A 17,976-nucleotide genomic window follows, 5' to 3' on the forward strand; every position below is an offset into this window, starting at 1 on the left:
TTACTGTAGGAATGAGGCAGGCACTACCCTGTCTGCATTCAAATTCAAGACAATCAAATCTAATCAAAATAATATGTTGCAACCAATTGCCGCGGTGACACACTGGGTATTGTATAGTACTAGTTTTTAAGGAAGCTCGACCTTTTCCCTGTTAAAAGAAGGAAAAGGTGTTCAGCTAGTAGGTTTTTAGTCTGTCAAGATCGCTGCGGTAGCTGTTAGAACCATCATTTCTATTCACACTTTGGCTAGTAAAAAATACCGCGCCTGCTAATTGTGTAATAGTGACGTCACAGTTGTTTGGCCCCTAGATTGTGTCATCATGACATGGTAACCATCAAGATAAGGGCAGAACTACACATTTTCTAGTCGGCCTTGTACACTTCGCTTTCCTTGCTCTTCTGTGTCGCCAACTCCGATTCTGAAGAGTGATATACCACTATTGCAGCAAGGTAGCATCAGACTGCAAATGATTCACACTTTAGAAATTAGTGAAGAAAGACACAATTCCCCAGCATATCCAAATGCTCTTTCAGCAGAAACGCTCTCTGATATGAACCACGGCGAGCTGTCAATCACAGCTGACATTCCTCATGACTTTATATTTCAGCAGAAGCTAATTTTTCATATCTTTGGCCTTTGTTCTCGAAGAAGGCACAAAATGCTATAGGATAACACCAACATTCAATGTGTTAGAGTGAGCAATCGCAATCACGCGCAAGCTTCTGCACCAGGGGAAAGGAGAAGCTCAGCATCACCACTCAGACACGGAATACTGTTAGGGCATGGAACAGATGAAACGTCCCTTTTCCAAAACGCTTTGATGGATCGAAAGTGTCGAATGGTTAGATCAATCACTTGGAATTTCATAGATCCTTGGCTTGGAACATACATGGATTACTTCAATGACTGGAACGTTGGGACTGTGGAGTTGATGGGTAGGACAACTCAGATTGCTCACCACTCCACAATTTGGAACCATCACTCTGCGGGAGACAAGTAAATTAGGACCGAGGCAAATTTAAGACCCAAGCAAAGACCTGTTGCTTTAAGGACAAAACATGCTTCAAAACTGATTTAAAACATCCAAGTGCGTTGATATTGAATGTCACCTGTGATGCTTCAGATTGTTGACCATGCTCCAGCTGCCTCTTCCTTGCATCCTGCAGAGATACAGAAATGCTCAGAGACGACACACTTGGCAAATGAAACTTAACATGTTTAAATACCAAGTTAGTTGTGCCACACTTTCCTCTAGAAGACAATGGCAAATATTCAATATTGATTCTATTGTGTGATGTCACATATCATGAATTACCAAAAATATATGTCAGGAAATAAGGCGAGCTGGATTTTATGACGTGTTGATGTGAGCTTAACGTACAGCAAGAGTGGACACAGAGCTGAACTTGGTATTCACTAGTACTAAAATATCTTCTGTAACATAAAGGACAGTAGCCTGAAATCCTGAATTAGTCACACTGATTTCAAATAGTGTTGGGAACATAATGCAGAGCAACTCAGGTTAACACACCGACTCCTACCCTTCTTTTATCAGAATCAGGTACAGCAGGATAGCTACCTGGTGATTTAGCTCGCAATTCTGATCCTTGAACACTTGTTGGTTGGCTTGCTGTTGCAGGTACTGCTGCATCTGTTGTTGGGCAAACTGTTGCTGCTGCTGCTGCAGAACTACCATCTGCTTCTGTTGTTCATCATAAAGCTGCTGCTGTTGCTGCTGAAAGAGCTGCTGCTGTTGTTCCATGTCTTGTTTCTGCTGCGGCATCTGCGAGAGATACTGTTGCTGCTGCATTAACTGCTGCTGTTGCTGTTGTTGTTGTTGGTACATTTGCTGTTGCTGCTGTATAAAGTACATCTGCTGCTGCTGCTGGAAATAAAGCAAATGCTGCTGCTGGAACTGCTGGCTTTGATCAATTCCAGATTCTTGTTGCTGATGTTTATTTTGTTCACGTTTAGTATCCCCTGAGTGATACTCACCCTGTGTTTTGTCAGACTGTTGCTGAACTTGTTGTTGTTGTTGTTGTTGTTGTTGTTGTTGCTGTTGTTGCTGCTGGACCTGTTGCTGCCAAAGTACCATTTGTTGGTTTAGTTGTTGTACCTGTTGCGTAAAGCTTTGCTGGAGATGCTCGGTTGGAAGCTGCTGCTGTTGCAAACTCTGTATCTGCTGATTATGCTGAGTCTGCAGGTGATACAGCTGTTGCTGGTAATATTGCCACATCTGGGATGCATACCCTTGCATCATTTCCATGTACTGTTGGTTTTCCTGGTTCGGTTGTGGGACGAGGTGAACTTGAGAATGTGGGGATGTATGAACATTCTGAGAAATTGCATAAGCTGGCCCTTGCTGCTGCATCTGCTGCATGTTTTGTCCAGCTAGAAAAAGGTTAATGGATTGGTACGTTTGAGAATTATCCATGTTGTACTGAAGGGGAGCTTGAGCAGTCACTGCATTGTCGGGAGAAAACTGAGAGCACGTGGTAATTTGTGTTGTTGCCATTTCTGAGCTGGAAGGTTTTGCGCCGACTGACAAATCTTGTGTCTGTGAAGACTGAATATGGTCTTGACTGAGTGCAGAGACTTCCGTACCACATTGAGTTGCTTCTGGATTATCACTAGAGCTCTCTGGCTTTGCATTACTGACAGACACATCATGCTCTGTTTCCAGCTTTACCTGGATTTTCTCAAGTTGCTTATTCTCTAATTCCAAAAATATTGGAGTTGGACCGGACGGACTTCCTTTGAGTAAGCTTGTCCCAGATGATGGTTCAGATCTTGAGCATACTGCTCCTGGATGATGATCAACTGCATATAGCTCAATGGCCTTAATCTTGTCCTGAGCATCAATCTGCTTGGGATCAGCAATTGAATTTGAAGGAGAATCATGATTGCATGATTCAGCTTGAGCGGCTTTCTCACTTCCTGAAGCATGACATATTGTTGTCTGGTCAATTTGCTCGCATACAGTTAAATCACGACTGATATCTTGGTTAGCATGTGAAAACATTTGGCTTTTATTTCCATACTTGTCCAAGCTGTGTTGGCTGTGAGCTGTATCGCCAACCTCCTGTTGCGCATCAACAGTCCCTATGTTCTGCTCATCATCATATCCCTGTCCTTCTCCTGAATTGACAGCATCCATATCCACTTGCGAACCGACTTCTTTATCAACTTGCCAAGAACAAGTTTCACTTTTGGATGACTGTTTTAATGTGATCGTGCCTTCTGGAGAACAGTCATGAACAACCCTCAGAAATTCAGTTATTCTCCTCTTGTTACAGTCAGTAGTACAGTACCGCTGTGACAGGTTCCTTGTGTTGTGAGGAAAAAGTTTGCTGTGTCGAGCCCATGCCTTTCTGAGTTCTTGGACACTCCCATAAAGGTCAACGAACTGCAAGCAGGAAACCAGTTGAGGCCAGCAATATAAAGATGCAGGAGATAGCGGACAAGAAAGAATCTAAGTTTCCTCTGTGTGTGGAAATAAGAACTGTATGCCAGTACTTTTCCTCAGCATGCTAACAAAATAGAACAAATATGAGGCCACTGCTTCAGTTAGTTCAAACCATTACAGCATGACAGCAAAGATTTAACTAAATGTCACACGTGCATGACATAAGAGAATCTGACACAGCTCCCCTGCCATTCATCCTCCATCAAATGACAATGGAGTTTCAATGTAAGTCTTACGCCTCCTAGGCCTGCTATCGACATGAGCATTTTCTCGTCCCTTCTCAGGCCCTCTTTGATTCATAGGATTTTCAAAACGCAGGAATAGGAAAAATAAAGAATTGGAGTGGCATGCCCACTTGAATCCCATAGGATTAGCACAAAGTGTTTGATACCACAGGAAAAACAAAGGAAGTGAAAAAAGAGGTTGGAGTGGATGCTAGATTTCCAATGAAATCTAATACACATGATTCCATAGGAAAAATTCCTATAGGATTCAATCCTATGAATCTAACGACCAATGTAGGAAAAAATCCTAAGGATTCTAACCCTTCGAAAATCCTATGGAATTCCTTTGAATCAAAGGAGCCCTCAGCCACTTCAATGTCTCAATTCTGGATGAATAATTCACCTTCACAATGAAGGCTTGGAGCATACGGCATGCATGGATAGATGATCAGTTGGTGATAAGTAAATAAGAGGTCAGACAAATCATCATAGTGATGAACTAGCTGCAGGTAATCAACAAGTATGTTTGAAATGTTTCAGAGCATTTGTTATGTTTCTTTCTAAAAATTGGCTGCATATATGCATTACCAATAATAAAGTGCATTCCTTTCATGATCTTAAGCAAAGAATGTGTCAGAAAATTTATATCAAACCCCGTTTGACTATTTGTTGTTAATTCACAACGGGAGAACAACCATGCTGAAGATAGCCAGGTTGCCCAGACAGCATACGGGGTAAGACAGTGGATGAATTCAGTGGTTCGATACCCCTATATAGTGTACCAATCTTTGACTAAAGCCTGGAGGCAAATCTAACCTTTGATTGTGGCCAATCTAACAGCCGGCAGTGGATGGATTCAGGGTCTACAATGTTCAGCAGTCATTCGCATCTTTCTGGGACCTTCTGACTGAATAAAAAAGCATAGAGCCACTCAGAGGTCTGGCACCAGGAGCGTCCAAGACAACACCGTGACCCGGAAACGTAAGTCATACACTGTCACGTGGCCCTAATTTGGTATCCTAGCCTTTGCCTGTCTGGAGTAACTATTGCTGAAACAAGCTACACACTGTGATGCTAACGTAAAACTACTCACAGACCAAATACTCTACTCCCTCTGTTCACAAATATAAGATGTTTTGGATATCTCAGTATGGACTACATACGGACTAAAATGAGTGAACAAACACACACAAACGTGTCTATATACATCCGCGATTCAGAAAAAAGTAAGAACATCTTATATTTGTAAACAGAGGGAGTACTTTATACAGTATGAAACTACATCGTAGTAATCTAAGAGTACTCTCAACGCAAGTATTTATAAAGTGCTTGTGTTTTGCTTTTCTGGAGAGAGATTTCTTATAGATTGCTGGGTGACTGCTTCATAACAAGCTTAAAACCATGCCACATCATCTGCCACGGTAGCAAAACAAACCTTGAGACCAAAGTATGGGTTCAGTGCTCTAGCCTTTCGAAGCCTTTCAAAGTTCCACAGTCCAGGTGTTAAAAGCAGATACCATCGAAATTCAGGGATAGTATATATACTGCCAAATGGATATTATGGTCCAGTGCACTACAATGTATACTGTTTTCTACATTCACATTGAGTGATGCCCACCTGTCACTTAAGATGTAGTGAGACGACTCCAACACAATGTTTACTGAATTCACTTATACTTCAGATTACTGAATCCCTTAATATTAAGCGCAGAACAAGAAGAAAGAGATAGAATCTCATTTAGAAATGATTATTCGATCCACTTAGAAAAGTGAATGTAAATGGAGTGTGCACACCAGTGTGCATTAAACTGCAAGCACGCGAACTGCAAAGGATACACATGCAGCCGTACTAAAGAAATGCACAAAAAGATACACAATGCAAACTGCCGGTAACTCTCTGACCTTTAGAAACAACAACGAGATATCTTCACGGTCTTCAGGGCTTAAAGCTGTTGATACGCCAGATCCAGGAATCACGGCATTAGCAATAACAGAATCAAGCAGAGGTATTTCTGTAGATCCTCCGTATGTACTCATGAACTGTATGAATCCCTAGTGGAAGATCACAGAAGGCATTACACAGGTCTCTTTCCAGACAGGAAAGAATAAAAAATGAAACTATGCTCATTAAGAATAAATGGCACTGTCCATGGAATGGGTATGGAGGCTTATCTAATCAAGCCGATGCTATGCATGCTTGTATTTATGCATTGCAATTTGCTTCTGATGCAGGAATGGGATGGGTGGTGGCGAAACTGATGCCACTGTCCTCAAGCTGGCGTTGGTAAGCAACGAACATGATTGGTCAAGACATGGTGACATATTAAGGGATTCAAAGTTTATCCTTCTTACTAGTATTATAGTTTTCAAGGTTGTCTGTTGTAATTGTGGGTGTAATTTATTAGCTGATACCTTAGCTGCTAATGGTGCTTATATGGACCCAGATGCAACTGATGTTTGGCTTTGACTCGGTTCCAAACGTATAAACTAGTATGGTCAGCGGTTTGTCTGTGCCACCAAGTTAATAAAGCCCACCATTTTCTAAAGGAAAAAAAAAAAGACATGCACCTTAATCAATGGCTTGCAGGGTGCCTGTTTTATTCCCTTGACAAAGACTTCTTTAGCTTCACCAATGCTATGACTTGCCTGTAGAACATGACATAATCAGCCAAAAATAAAAGCAGAAATGTGCTATGTCTAAGCATAACATATGTCAGTCCAAACTAAAAGCAGAAACATCAACTGGTGAATATACACTCTTCTAGTCAGGAGGGCATAACACATGACTCAATTATTTGCTGCATCTTCCGTGACACTCTAGGCCCAAATATAACTCAAAGCACAGCACTGGCAGGACAGATGGACATCAATAGCACCCCGCTTACACTTCCGTCCGCTACACCCGGACTGTTCGGGCCAGTCACCCCAGACTGCCCGAACGTGCCTGCCTATGCTCACTAAACGGGCCAAAGGCCCATGTATACGTTTCCCCTTACCCCTTCGTGGTTGGACTATAAATACTCCACCCCCACCTCCTCTCTAGGGTTAGTTAAGAATAGAACTCATTGATAAAGCTTAGCTCATCTACCTCCCCTAGTGGGATTCCTCCATTGTGGAGATGGCTCCTCATGGAGAACAAGACCACCTTGCGAGGTAAAGACTGCAAGCGTGCAAGACCTCCTTCCCATGTGGAATTCAAGCCCTCCTCATCTTAGGACTTGGGGAAGAACTTCCCACCTTGTTCTTGCTTTTCCTTGGATCTGTAGAAACCACGTTGACCGTGTGGTGTGGATCCATGATTACAAGTGTGTTATGCCTTCTTCAGTTATCCTCTTTTCCTTGTGTCCTTTATTTTTTGTGTTCTTCACGTTCCTCCTCAAATCCACCTCCAATTCATGAAGATCGGGCGACCCCTAGGGTTCACATTGTATCACCCCAGAGAACCTTGGGTGCTACCAGTTGTGGAGCTATCTTCGTCACGCGCACCGGTGATCCCAAACATAAATCTCTTCGCAGTTGAAGCAAAGGCCTTGACGACATTATTCTGCCAACTCAGCTTGGATGGGGCACCGAACCTGCCGTGGCGGAGTTGGCTCTCGAGTGGTCAACGGCAGAACAGGTGCAAGTGGTGCTGGCAGGGAAGATATTGGAGTTGAGTTAACCGCAGGAGGATCGGAGGGGCCTTGGTGAAGGAGATGGTGGTTTTGAGGTCAGATGGTCGTTGAAGTTCAACGTCAATGCGAAGACCATTGGACAGCCCTGCCGTGTACAGGAACCGTTATTGGGACGGTATTAATGGCTTATTGTTGTGGCACATGCGTGCTAGAAACTTGCTTGTGTAGTCGGTGACCGAGGAAGTGAATGGCAGACACACCAACTCGCACAAGGGATTTGCTCGAAGTGAGGTCCTAAACTGAACGTGGCAAGCCTCCTTCAACTGCTACCATGTCGGTGATGCCGAAATCACACTCAAGCTGTAAGTACCGGAAGTGAGCATCATTGATGAGGTGGTAGGCTGCAGTCCAGACGCTGTCGGCCTCGTCTGTGCTCGCGCCTATTGAGCCAACCAAGAGGATCGACCGAGCCATCATATGTTGGGAAGTCGAGCTTCTGGAAGTGCGGAACGCCGGAACCCGAACCTAAGCCGAGATGGTGGTCAGGCAAGGGCGGAAGGGAAGCGATGGGCAGGGTGGATCCATAGATGGGTTGTGGAGGGTTCCCGGCCATAACAGCGTATGAAATCGGTTGGCAGGTAGAGGTGTGAAGGTGGTAGAGGCGGCGGTGATCTGCGGCTGCTGCTGGTAAAGCTGCTTATGGTAGGGCTGCTACTGGTAGGTGGGGCAGCAAATTGGGGTGGAATTTGAGCTGTAAGGTAGGGGTGCAAAGTGGCCCAGATTGATGTTTAAGGGCAGCTGCGGCGAGCAAGGAGATGGCTGGAGGTGGTAAAAGGGGGATGGAGCACCGTGGTGGTTGGCAGGAGTCGTCACAGGGTTGTGTTACGACAACAGGTAGGCGGTGGAAGGCAGGAAAGGGGGGGGGGGGGGGCAATCTGCCCAACGGACAGAGGTCCGCCGGCGGCAATTCCCCCGCTGGAGAAGGGGGCACCGGAGGCACTGTTGGCGAGGGGAAGCACCAGGGGTGCGTCGTCGCTGGGGAGGAGGGCCTGGGACCCGGAGGTGGTGTCATGGGCGGCCGCTGCAGCCGCGGAATCTGGTATGGCGGAGGGCTGGTAGCCGTTGCTCGAGCGCCATCAAGCGCTGCACCAGCTCGGCAAGGAGCGGCTGGTCCTCCGCTCGTTGGTGTGTGAAGGCCTCCAATTGCCTCGTGATGATCTTCATCTGCTTCACAGCCTCGATCTCGATTTCTTTGCCCGCCATCGTAGATGGTTCTGATACCAAATTGGAAAGATCTACTACTGACATAACCCTAATCCCTAATTACTGAAAAGTAGATAATATTCTTCTCTGCTTTACTGAGAGGGGTCGGCCACTTTATATAGTAGACAAGACTTGACCGACAAGCCGTAAGTTCTATTCAAACTCTAATACGATCTCTAAACTCACTGGACTCTTTCCTAACAAACTTGTTTCATCAACCAGCACTCTAATTAAGGGATAAGACTCTACGTTTGATAGGCTGACCCACATAATTTTTTATGTTTGAACCTAAGCATTAGATGCTAGTATAACTCACACTGCAATCCCAATGTGGGACCATCCTACCCTCACAAACCCATATTTACAATTCTAAGACAGATATTGCTACCCACAATGGTACTGTCTATCCTGATTTAATTTCAGTACGCTGCAATTTGGAAAGCATCACAGATAAAGGAACAACCCAAAATCTGCAATTATTTTCAGATAGCACCTGATGCCTGTAAGATGCCTTAGCAGAAAGTATATTGTATAGTACAAGATGTACATATCATACTTGATGTCGGTGGAAGGTCCCATATTACCTACCGCATATTTGAATTGCGCAAAATTAGTGTACAGGTCCGGTAGTACTTCAGTGTTCTGCTTTTGCATGGCATCCTGAATTGCATTCTCATATATCTCAGTCGCTGCTTTGGTATTTCCCTACGAACAGTTAAACAGTGTAAATGAATAATATTCTCATGAAGAAGCTAACCAGCACCAATGCACAGAAAACTGGTGTATACCATGCGTTTCTCCATGTTGGCCAGTCTATTAATATTCATGCAGAAATCTGAAGTGGAATTACTGCTTCCTTCAACAAAAAGAGCACGAGCACCTGATGCATCACCAATTTGCTCTTTGAACATTGAATAGTACATACTGAAAGACGGGACTCCCTGTTTGAATGAAACAAAGAGTAAAAATACAACAGAATCCAGGCTGGTAGCACGGAGCTGCATGTTCTAAAGTACAAACAAGTAACAAAGTTGATGGACAGGCTGTAAACATTTTTCACTCCATTTTGAGAATGCATGATTACACAGCTTACCATTCTTTAAATACATAAATGGATGCATGCAGAGATTTCACAAGCGGTATTAAAATATATGCCAAGTCACTGAAAATAGAATACAGATGCTCTTCAAGTACTAAAATATGTCATCTGAATCACCATTAAACCTTTATAATAAAATGATAACGGAAGATTAACTCATTAAATGATGGCTAGTGTCATGTGCACAGTGCAAATTGCGGCAGAACAGTGACAGCAGCAGCACATGGCAGTGGACATGCAGCCAGCTAGGGCCCATGGAGTTCACGCATCTAGGTAGCAGCAACTGCAATACTAGGGCTGGCTGGGTAGGCTTAGAATAATTTGTTATCTTGATTAGCAAGATATTATGGCTACAGATAAAATCTTATCTTTGGTAGCTAGGAAGTGATCTCGTCTTCAGATGGAAAAACTAGATTCAGATATGTGCTATCCATATGTAAAGGCGGCTGTATTATAATTTTTTTTCTCGAACAGGCAGGAGAGCTGCATATCTTTGTATTAGAAAAGAAAAGGAAGGGGTAGAGAACCCGAGTACACATGCATACACACTTACTCCCTCCGTTCCTAAATATTTGTCTTTCTAGAGATTTTAACAAGTGACTACATACAAAGCAAAATGAGTGAATCTACACTCTAAAATATGTCTACATACATCCGTATGTTGTAGTCCATTTGAAATGTCTAGAAAGACAAATATTTGGGAACGGAGGGAGTAGTTCTTAGCGTACATGCCCGCCAGTGAAAAACAGAAAGATGGCGAAAACCCAACCTAACCCCTCCAAACAAGAGCTGTCAAGAGTCTTAGCGTACATGCCCGCCAGTGAAAAACAGAAAGATGGCGAAAACCCAACCTAACCCCTCCAAACAAGAGCTGTCAAGAGGGAAAGCCCTCGAGCCCTAACCATACCCCACAACTGAGCCTCCCCAGCAAGCACCAGAATACTTGTCATGCTCGGTGCTACACCATCGAAGGCAACTGTATTATCAATTTATCAGCAAAAAGAAGTAATTAATCCAGTGCACATAAACAGATATGGAAACAGCATAACGGTGACTAGGCAATCAAATAAGTGCTGAAAAGTGAAAAGTACAGATTACAAGGCAAAGAAAATGCCTCTGGAGGGAACAGTGAACTTTGAGATGAAAAATCTACAGCACAATGTATGGCTTTCCTTTCTATGTAGGCTATAGCTGTTCTAAAAACCTCAGGTTCTTATTTTAAAGGGCTATCTCCAACAATTTTAGAAACAGCAGAATAGAGGGAATTATGCATGCGTCTGGGAGATGTAACACAAGTGGTTCCACCGCCTTCGATGTACTTGGCAAAGCAAGTCGATACAGAAGAATGTAAGTTCCTTATACAAGCTGCTACTGCTACTAATAATGATAATAATAATAGATGTAGCAAACAAAATAGTATTCCAATCGATGATACCTTCACAAAACACGACGAGGCTCGACCAAGAGCATAATTTGCAATCTCTCTGCCACCTTTGGCATCAACATACTCAGCATAGCGAATCCAAAACTCAGAATAATTAGCACAGGGGATCAAGCATCTCTCATAAAGTTTTACAGCCTGCAAATGAGAGGCCAAGAGCGAGATATAATCATATGCTAGCACAGACGATGCAGCTAGACTTCTGCACAAAAAACAAGTACAAGAATAAAAATACCCAATCAAAATCGCCATTCTTCTCAACAAAGTCAAGATACAGGTTCCAGTTTTCAAGTTGGTCATCATCAAGTGGCTTGACATGAAAAAAAGGCCTTTTGATGGATGCCTCAAAGCCACAGATTTCTTTGTCAAGTTCACTGGACCTTTGGTAGAAACGCTCCCCAGCAAATAAGTACTGCTTCAGTGCTTCAGGTTTAAGATGCCCGCCTTGGTCAAATAAGCCAGCAACTTTACTCGAGATATACCCTTCCGATTCCTCAGCTTCCATCGCTTCAGAAGTATATAAATTTCCTGATGATATTTCAGCACCGCAAAGTGTAACCTCTTGTTCCAATGATGTTACCAACTTCTTAAAACTGGTAGCAAAAATGAAGACGAAAACAAATGAAATGGCATCAGTGAAGACTTCTACAGATCTATTACTCTACTAATTACAAACCTTTAAAGTTCACACACTAATCGGAGGAATAGAAAAATTATACTCCCTCCGTTCCATAATGCAGTACATACCATTTTTTGAAAAGTCAAACTTTGACCAAGTTCATAGAGAAAAGTATTTATATCTACAATACCAAATATATATAATATGGAAATACATCACATGATGTATCTAATGATACATGCTTTCCTTTATAAACTCGGTCAAAGTTTGTAAAGTTTGACTTCTCAAAAAAAATTATAGGCACTACATTGTGGAACGGAGGGAGTATAAGTCAGATGTCTAGTGGGACCAAACTGTAATGTCCCAGATTAACTCAGGCCCATAGGAGTAGAAAAATATTTGCTGTCGAGTCAGTACAATCGAGGTATAACTGTTAGATGTGTATAGTCCCTTTTCGGTTCATCCCCATTGTATAAGGGGTTTCCTGCACTTTACCACACATGTATATGTAATGGCCTTTGGCCCTTAGTGAATACTAGTTGGTGTTTATCCAACATGGTATCAGATGTTAGGTCCCCCTCTCTCCCGCACGCTGCAACTCCGTGCTAGCTCCTCTCCCGATTCGTCCAATCCGGCCCTTCCCGTCACGGATCCGGCCGCCCCGGCCCAGTCGCCGCCGCCTCTTGCCCTGCCGGCCACCCCTTGTCACGGATCCGGCTGCCCCGTCACGCCCACAGCCAGGCTCGGCCCGGCCGCCGCCGCCTCCTGTCGGCCGCCGCCGCCCCTTGATCCACCTGGACTTCCTCGTCACGGATCCGGCTGCCCCGTCCCGCCCACAGCCAGGCTCGGACCGGCTGCCGCTGCCGCCGCCCCTTGCTCCACCTGGACTTCCTCGCCTCGGATCCGGCCGGGGACTGCTCGTCCCGTGCTCGGTCGGCCCTCGCTCGAGCGCTCCTGCTCTCACTCGGCATGGCTGGGACTCGGGCTTGCGCTCTGGCTCTCTGGTTGGGGCTCGGGCTTGCGCTTTGGCTCTCTGGCTGGGGGGGCTGGTTGACCTCGTGTAGTTGACATTGGTAAAAAAAAATAAGCTCGTCATGTTTCGTCACGCTATGTGGTTGTTCCTCGGTGCTCGGTGATCTTTGATGGCACCAACTATGCTGAGTTTGTGGGTTTCATGCGCATCCACATGCGCGGTCTTCTCCTGTGGGGCGTTCTCTCTGGCGAGGTTCCCTGTCCACCTTGCCCTGTTGCTCATGTCCTGTTGCTCATGTGGCTCCTATCCCACCCGTGCCGCTTGTTCTTGCTGCTGATGCTTCTCAGGTTGATCAGGATACAGCCAAGGCCCTTGAAGATGCTGCAGTTGATGCTTCAGCAGGTATCCGCCTACTCAGATGCTCTTTCTGCTTCGGGATGATCTGTCTGCTTACACTCAGTGGTGCAATGATGATGCTCGAGTTGCTGCTGTTCTCACTTCGAGTGTCTTACCTCAGTTTGCATCTGAGTTCATGGGCCTCGGTACTGTTGCTGCGATGTGATCCTATCTTTGTCAGCGATATCAGCCATCTGGTGATGCTCTCTACTTATCTGTGGTGCGTCAGGAGCACGCTCTTCAGCAGGGTGACTCTTCTGTTGATGAGTTCTACTCACAGAGCTCTGCCATCTGGCGTCAGCTTGACTCTCTCAGAACAGTTGTGTGTGGTACTTGCCGTTGTTGCCAGACTGTGCGGTCAGACTTGGAGTTTCATCGCCTCCATGAGTTCTTATCTCGCCTTCGTCCAGAGTTTGAGCCTCGGCGTGCTCACCTGCTTGCTCGTGGTCGTGTTCCTTTTTCGGAGGTGCTTGCAGAGCTTCATGCCGAGGAGACACGCCTTCGTTCTGCTGGTCTGCTTGTGGTTCCCACTGTTCTTGCTGCCCGAGCTCCTGTGTCGTCTGCTCGCCTCACCACTCCACCGCTCCTGCCCACACCTCCAGGGGGGCGGGTTATCCCCCTTCGTCAGGAGAGGGTCGGTCGCGCTCGCACACCTTCTATGGCTACTGCAACAGGCCAGGTCACCCAGAGTCTGATTGTCACAAGAAGCGGAAAGACTTGAAGCGCTCTTCTTCTACTGGGACTCGTGCGTCTTCCTCGACTTCGTCGCTCACTGACCAGGATATTGTGCGGCTCAAGCGCATGTTGGCTTCCTCTAGTTCTCCCTCGACGGGTTCTGTTGCCACTGTGACTGCCACCACCACTCCGCCCCTGTCGGAGCCTACTCAGTCAGGTACATCCTCGTGGGTTCTAGATTCTGGAGCTTCTTTTCATATGTCTTCTGAGTCTTCTGCTTTATCTTCTCTTCGACCTCTTGATTTTCCTCTTAATGTTCTCACTGCCGATGGCACACCTCTTCCTGTTACTAGTCGTGGCATCCTTTCCACTCCGTCTTTCTCGGTTCCTAGTGTTTCTCACGTTCCTCGACTTACCATGAATCTCTTTTCCGCTGCCCAACTTACTAATTCTGGCTGTCGTGTCATTCTTGATGCCGACTCTTGTTCTGTTCAGGATCGTCGCACTCAGGCTCTGGTTGGCGCTGGCCCTCGGCGCCGTGAGTCTGAGGGCCTTTGGGAGGTTGACTGGCTTCGTGTTCCTTCCGCTGCTACCACATATGCCAGCTCACATGCTCTTGCTGCCTCCTCTTCTGCGTCCTTCCAGCAGTGGCATCATCGACTTGGTCACATCTGTGGCTCTCGCTTGTCCTCATTAGTACACCAAGGCGTCTTAGGGTCTGTCTCTGGTGATGTTTCGTTGCATTGTGATGGTTGTAGGCCTGGCAAACAGACTCAGTTACCTTATCCTACCAGTGAGTCTGTATCTCAGCGTCCTTTTGACTTAGTTCATTCTGATGTATGGGGTCCTGCTCCTTTTGACTCGAAAGGGGGTCATCGCTACTATGTTCTGTTTATTGATGATTTCTCTCGCTACACTTGGCTTTATTGTATGAAATCTCGCGGCGAGGTTCTCCCCATATACAAGCGTTTTGTTGCCATGGTTCGCACTCAATTTTCCACGTCTGTCTGTATCTTCCGTGCTGAATCAGCTGGAGAGTATATCTCTCACATGTTGCGTGGTTTTCTTGCGGAGCAGGGTACTCTTACCCAATTCTCTTGCCCTGGTGCCCATGCTCAGAATGGTGTTGCTGAACGCAAACATCGCCATTTGCCTAAGACGGCTCGGGCGATGATGATTGTCGCCTCTCTTCCACCCCATTTTTGGGCTGAGGCCGTTTCCGCATCCACCCATCTCATCAACATTCAGCCATCGGCTGCCTTGAAGGGTGGTATTCCTACGGAGCGTCTCTCTGGTCGCTCTCCTAACTACTCTGCTTTTCGTATGTTTGGATGCGTGTGCTATGTTCTTCTTGCTCCGCGAGAACGAACCAAGTTGACCGCTCAGTCAGTTTAGTGTGTTTTCCTTGGCTACAGTGATGAGCACAAGGGCTATCGCTGTTGGGGTCATGTCGGTCGCCGACTGCGCATTTCGCGTGATGTGACTTTTGATGAGTCTCGTTCTTACTATCCGCGTCCCTCCTCCTCGAGCTTTTCCGTGGAAGATATTTCCTTCCTTCTCCTTCCCGACACATCTCCCTCTGTGCCTCCTGTTCTTCCCTCTCCCCCGATGAGTCTCCCTACACCACCGGTACCACCATCCCCTCCCTCCTCCTATCCCTCGTCATCTCCCTCCCCACCCTCCTCCCCAGTTTTTCACCCTCACTCCCCCCCTTTTCCTCTCCACTACACTCGTCGTCCTCGTGTTGTGGATGATCCTACTGATGGGCCCTCTACTTCTGGTGCACCTCCTCTCACACCTACACCGGTCCATAACCTTCGCGTTAGGCCTTGTCCCCCACCTGATCGCTATTCTCCTGACCGGTATGGTCTTTCTGCCATTGCTGAGCCCACCACCTATCGGGCTGCCATGACTTAGCCTGAATGGCAGCTTGCGATGGCCGAGGAGCTTGCGGCGCTTGAGCGCAATGGCACGTGGGACCTGGTTTCTCCTCCTTCTCGTGTTCGTCCCATCACGTGCAAGTGGGTCTATAAGATTAAGACTCGCTTCGATGGTTCTCTTGAGCGTTACAAAGCTCGTCTTGTGGCTCGTGGCTTTCAGCAGGAACAGGGGCATGATTATGACGAGACTTTCGCTCCTGTGGCCCACATGACCATTGTCCGCACTCTCCTTGTTGTGGCTTCTGTTCGTCATTGGCCTGTGTCTCAGCTTGACGTTTAGAACGCCTTTCTCAATGGTGAGTTGCGTGAGGAGGTTTATATGCAGCCACCACCGGGGTACTATGCTCCTGATGGTATGGTATGTAGACTTCGCCGCTCCCTCTGGTCTTAAACAGGCCCCTCGCGCCTGGTTCGAGCGCTTCGCCTCTGTGGTGACTGCCGCTGGTTTCTTGCCCAGTGATCATGATCCCGCGTTGTTTGTTCAAACGTCTCCTCGTGGTCGGACTCTTCTCCTTCTCTATGTTGATGACATGATCATCACTCGTGACGACTCTGACTACATTGCCTTTGTTAAGGCCCGCCTTCGCGACCAGTTCCTCATGACTGATCTTGGTCCACTTCGATATTTTCTTGGGATTGAGATCTCATCGACCTCTGATGGCTTCTACATCTCCCAGGAAAAATATATTCAGGATCTTCTTGCTCGTGCTACTCTTGGTGATGAGCGCACTGTTGTGACTCCTATGGAGCTCAACGTTCAGCTTCGTGCCTCTGACGGTGACCCTCTTCCTAATCCCACTCGCTATCGTCACCTCGTTGGCAGCCTTGTCTACCTTGCTGTTACGTGTCCCGATATCTCCTATCCTGTTCACATACTGAGTCAGTTTATTTCAGCACCCACCTCTGTCCACTATAGTCATCTTCTCCGTGTTCTCCGATATCTTCGTGGCACGATCTCTCATCGCCTTTTCTTTCCCCGCTCCAGCTCTCTTGAGCTCCAGGCCTACTCTGATGCTACATGGGCTAGTGATCCCTCTGATCGACGCTCGCTGTCTGTTTACTGTGTCTTTCTTGGTGGCTCTCTCATTGCCTGGAAGACAAAGAAACAGACTGCCGTTTCTCGCTCGAGTACAGAGGCTGAGTTGCGAGCCATGGCTATGTTGACGGCTAAGGTGATCTGGTTACGGTGGTTACTTGAGGATTTTGGTGTGTCTGCTACTACCTCGACTCCCTTACTGTCAGACAGCACCGGTGCTATCAGTATTGCGCGTGACCCAGTGAAGCATGAGCTCACCAAGCACATCGGTGTGGATGCCCACTTTGTGCGTGCTACTGTGCAGGATCAGACTCTCGCTCTTCACTATGTGCCCTCTGAGTTACAGTTGGCGGACTTCTTCACGAAGGCACAGACTCGAGCGCAACATGGTTTTCTTCTCTCCAAACTCAGTGTTGTTGGTCCACCATGAGTTTGAGGGGGGGTGTTAGATGTGTATAGTCCCTTTTCGGCCCATTGTATAAGGGGTTTCCTACACTTTACCACACATGATGTAATGGCCTTTGGCCCTCAGTGAATACTAGTTGCTGCTTATCCAACAATAACAGCTCAGATCAATCGTGTACAACACTGTGTTAAAGGAACTACTTCAACATGTTGCGCTAGATGCCACCCATCTTCTTCCTCCACATGCAGGACCTCTGATTTCATCGTTCTCGGGTATCTACTCTCCGGGAAACGTCGTAGAAACCATCCTCCACCAAGTTAGGGCAAGGATGTCGATCTCCTCAGGTAATGCATTGTTTTCTCCTCTCAATTTTGAATCCCTGTTGCGTTAATTCGTAGTTTATAGATAGGATTTGCGATATTCTACAGGATAGATCCTTTTAGGCCACAAAATCTTCATACTTTGCAATGAGAGATGATTTGGGTGCTCCAGGATAGCCAGGGCCAACTCCCTCTGTCCGGATTCGTCAAGGAAAAGGCAGCCGTTCTAGCTACCCCAGAGCTCCGGGCATGGGAAATCGGAATTCCAAGGCACCAGGATCTCTGGATTTATACCGGATCTCCTAGGTGTCCTGAGAACACCTCCATTTATTTTAAGCAGCCTCTTTTGGCTTCCTCTGAGGGCCCAGAGAGCACCCCCCCCCCCCTCCATTTATCATATACTATCGTATCCCATGCTTTTCACTCAGATGGCCAACGTTGGGGATGCTAGGGCAAAGAATCACAAGGCCAGCAGTGAGCAGTTCTTTGTGAGGAAGACTCATG

General features: G+C 46.5%; 1 protein-coding gene across 3 annotated transcripts in view; it reads right to left on the reverse strand.

Moving 5' to 3' along the window:
- Window positions 1–211: 211 nt before the first annotated feature.
- The window catches only part of LOC123052534 (uncharacterized), a 30,058-nt gene continuing 12,293 nt past the window's right edge, over window positions 212–17,976 (reverse strand). For 2 of the 3 annotated variants that reach the window (XM_044475749.1, XM_044475747.1), the window contains exons 5-13: window positions 11,343–11,700; window positions 11,102–11,245; window positions 9,356–9,508; window positions 9,156–9,272; window positions 6,259–6,336; window positions 5,593–5,742; window positions 1,580–3,406; window positions 1,110–1,160; window positions 212–983 (exon numbers count right to left, since the gene is read on the reverse strand). In XM_044475749.1, the coding sequence (XP_044331684.1) occupies window positions 900–983; window positions 1,110–1,160; window positions 1,580–3,406; window positions 5,593–5,742; window positions 6,259–6,336; window positions 9,156–9,272; window positions 9,356–9,508; window positions 11,102–11,245; window positions 11,343–11,700 (2,962 nt within the window). In that variant the 3' untranslated portion in view covers window positions 212–899. The remainder of the gene's footprint in view (window positions 984–1,109; window positions 1,161–1,579; window positions 3,407–5,592; window positions 5,743–6,258; window positions 6,337–9,155; window positions 9,273–9,355; window positions 9,509–11,101; window positions 11,246–11,342; window positions 11,701–17,976) is intronic. The other variant, XM_044475748.1, reaches the window with a different exon arrangement.

This window comes from Triticum aestivum, chromosome 2D (genome assembly GCF_018294505.1).
Source record: "Triticum aestivum cultivar Chinese Spring chromosome 2D, IWGSC CS RefSeq v2.1, whole genome shotgun sequence".
Classification (NCBI taxonomy): Eukaryota; Viridiplantae; Streptophyta; class Magnoliopsida; order Poales; family Poaceae; genus Triticum; species Triticum aestivum.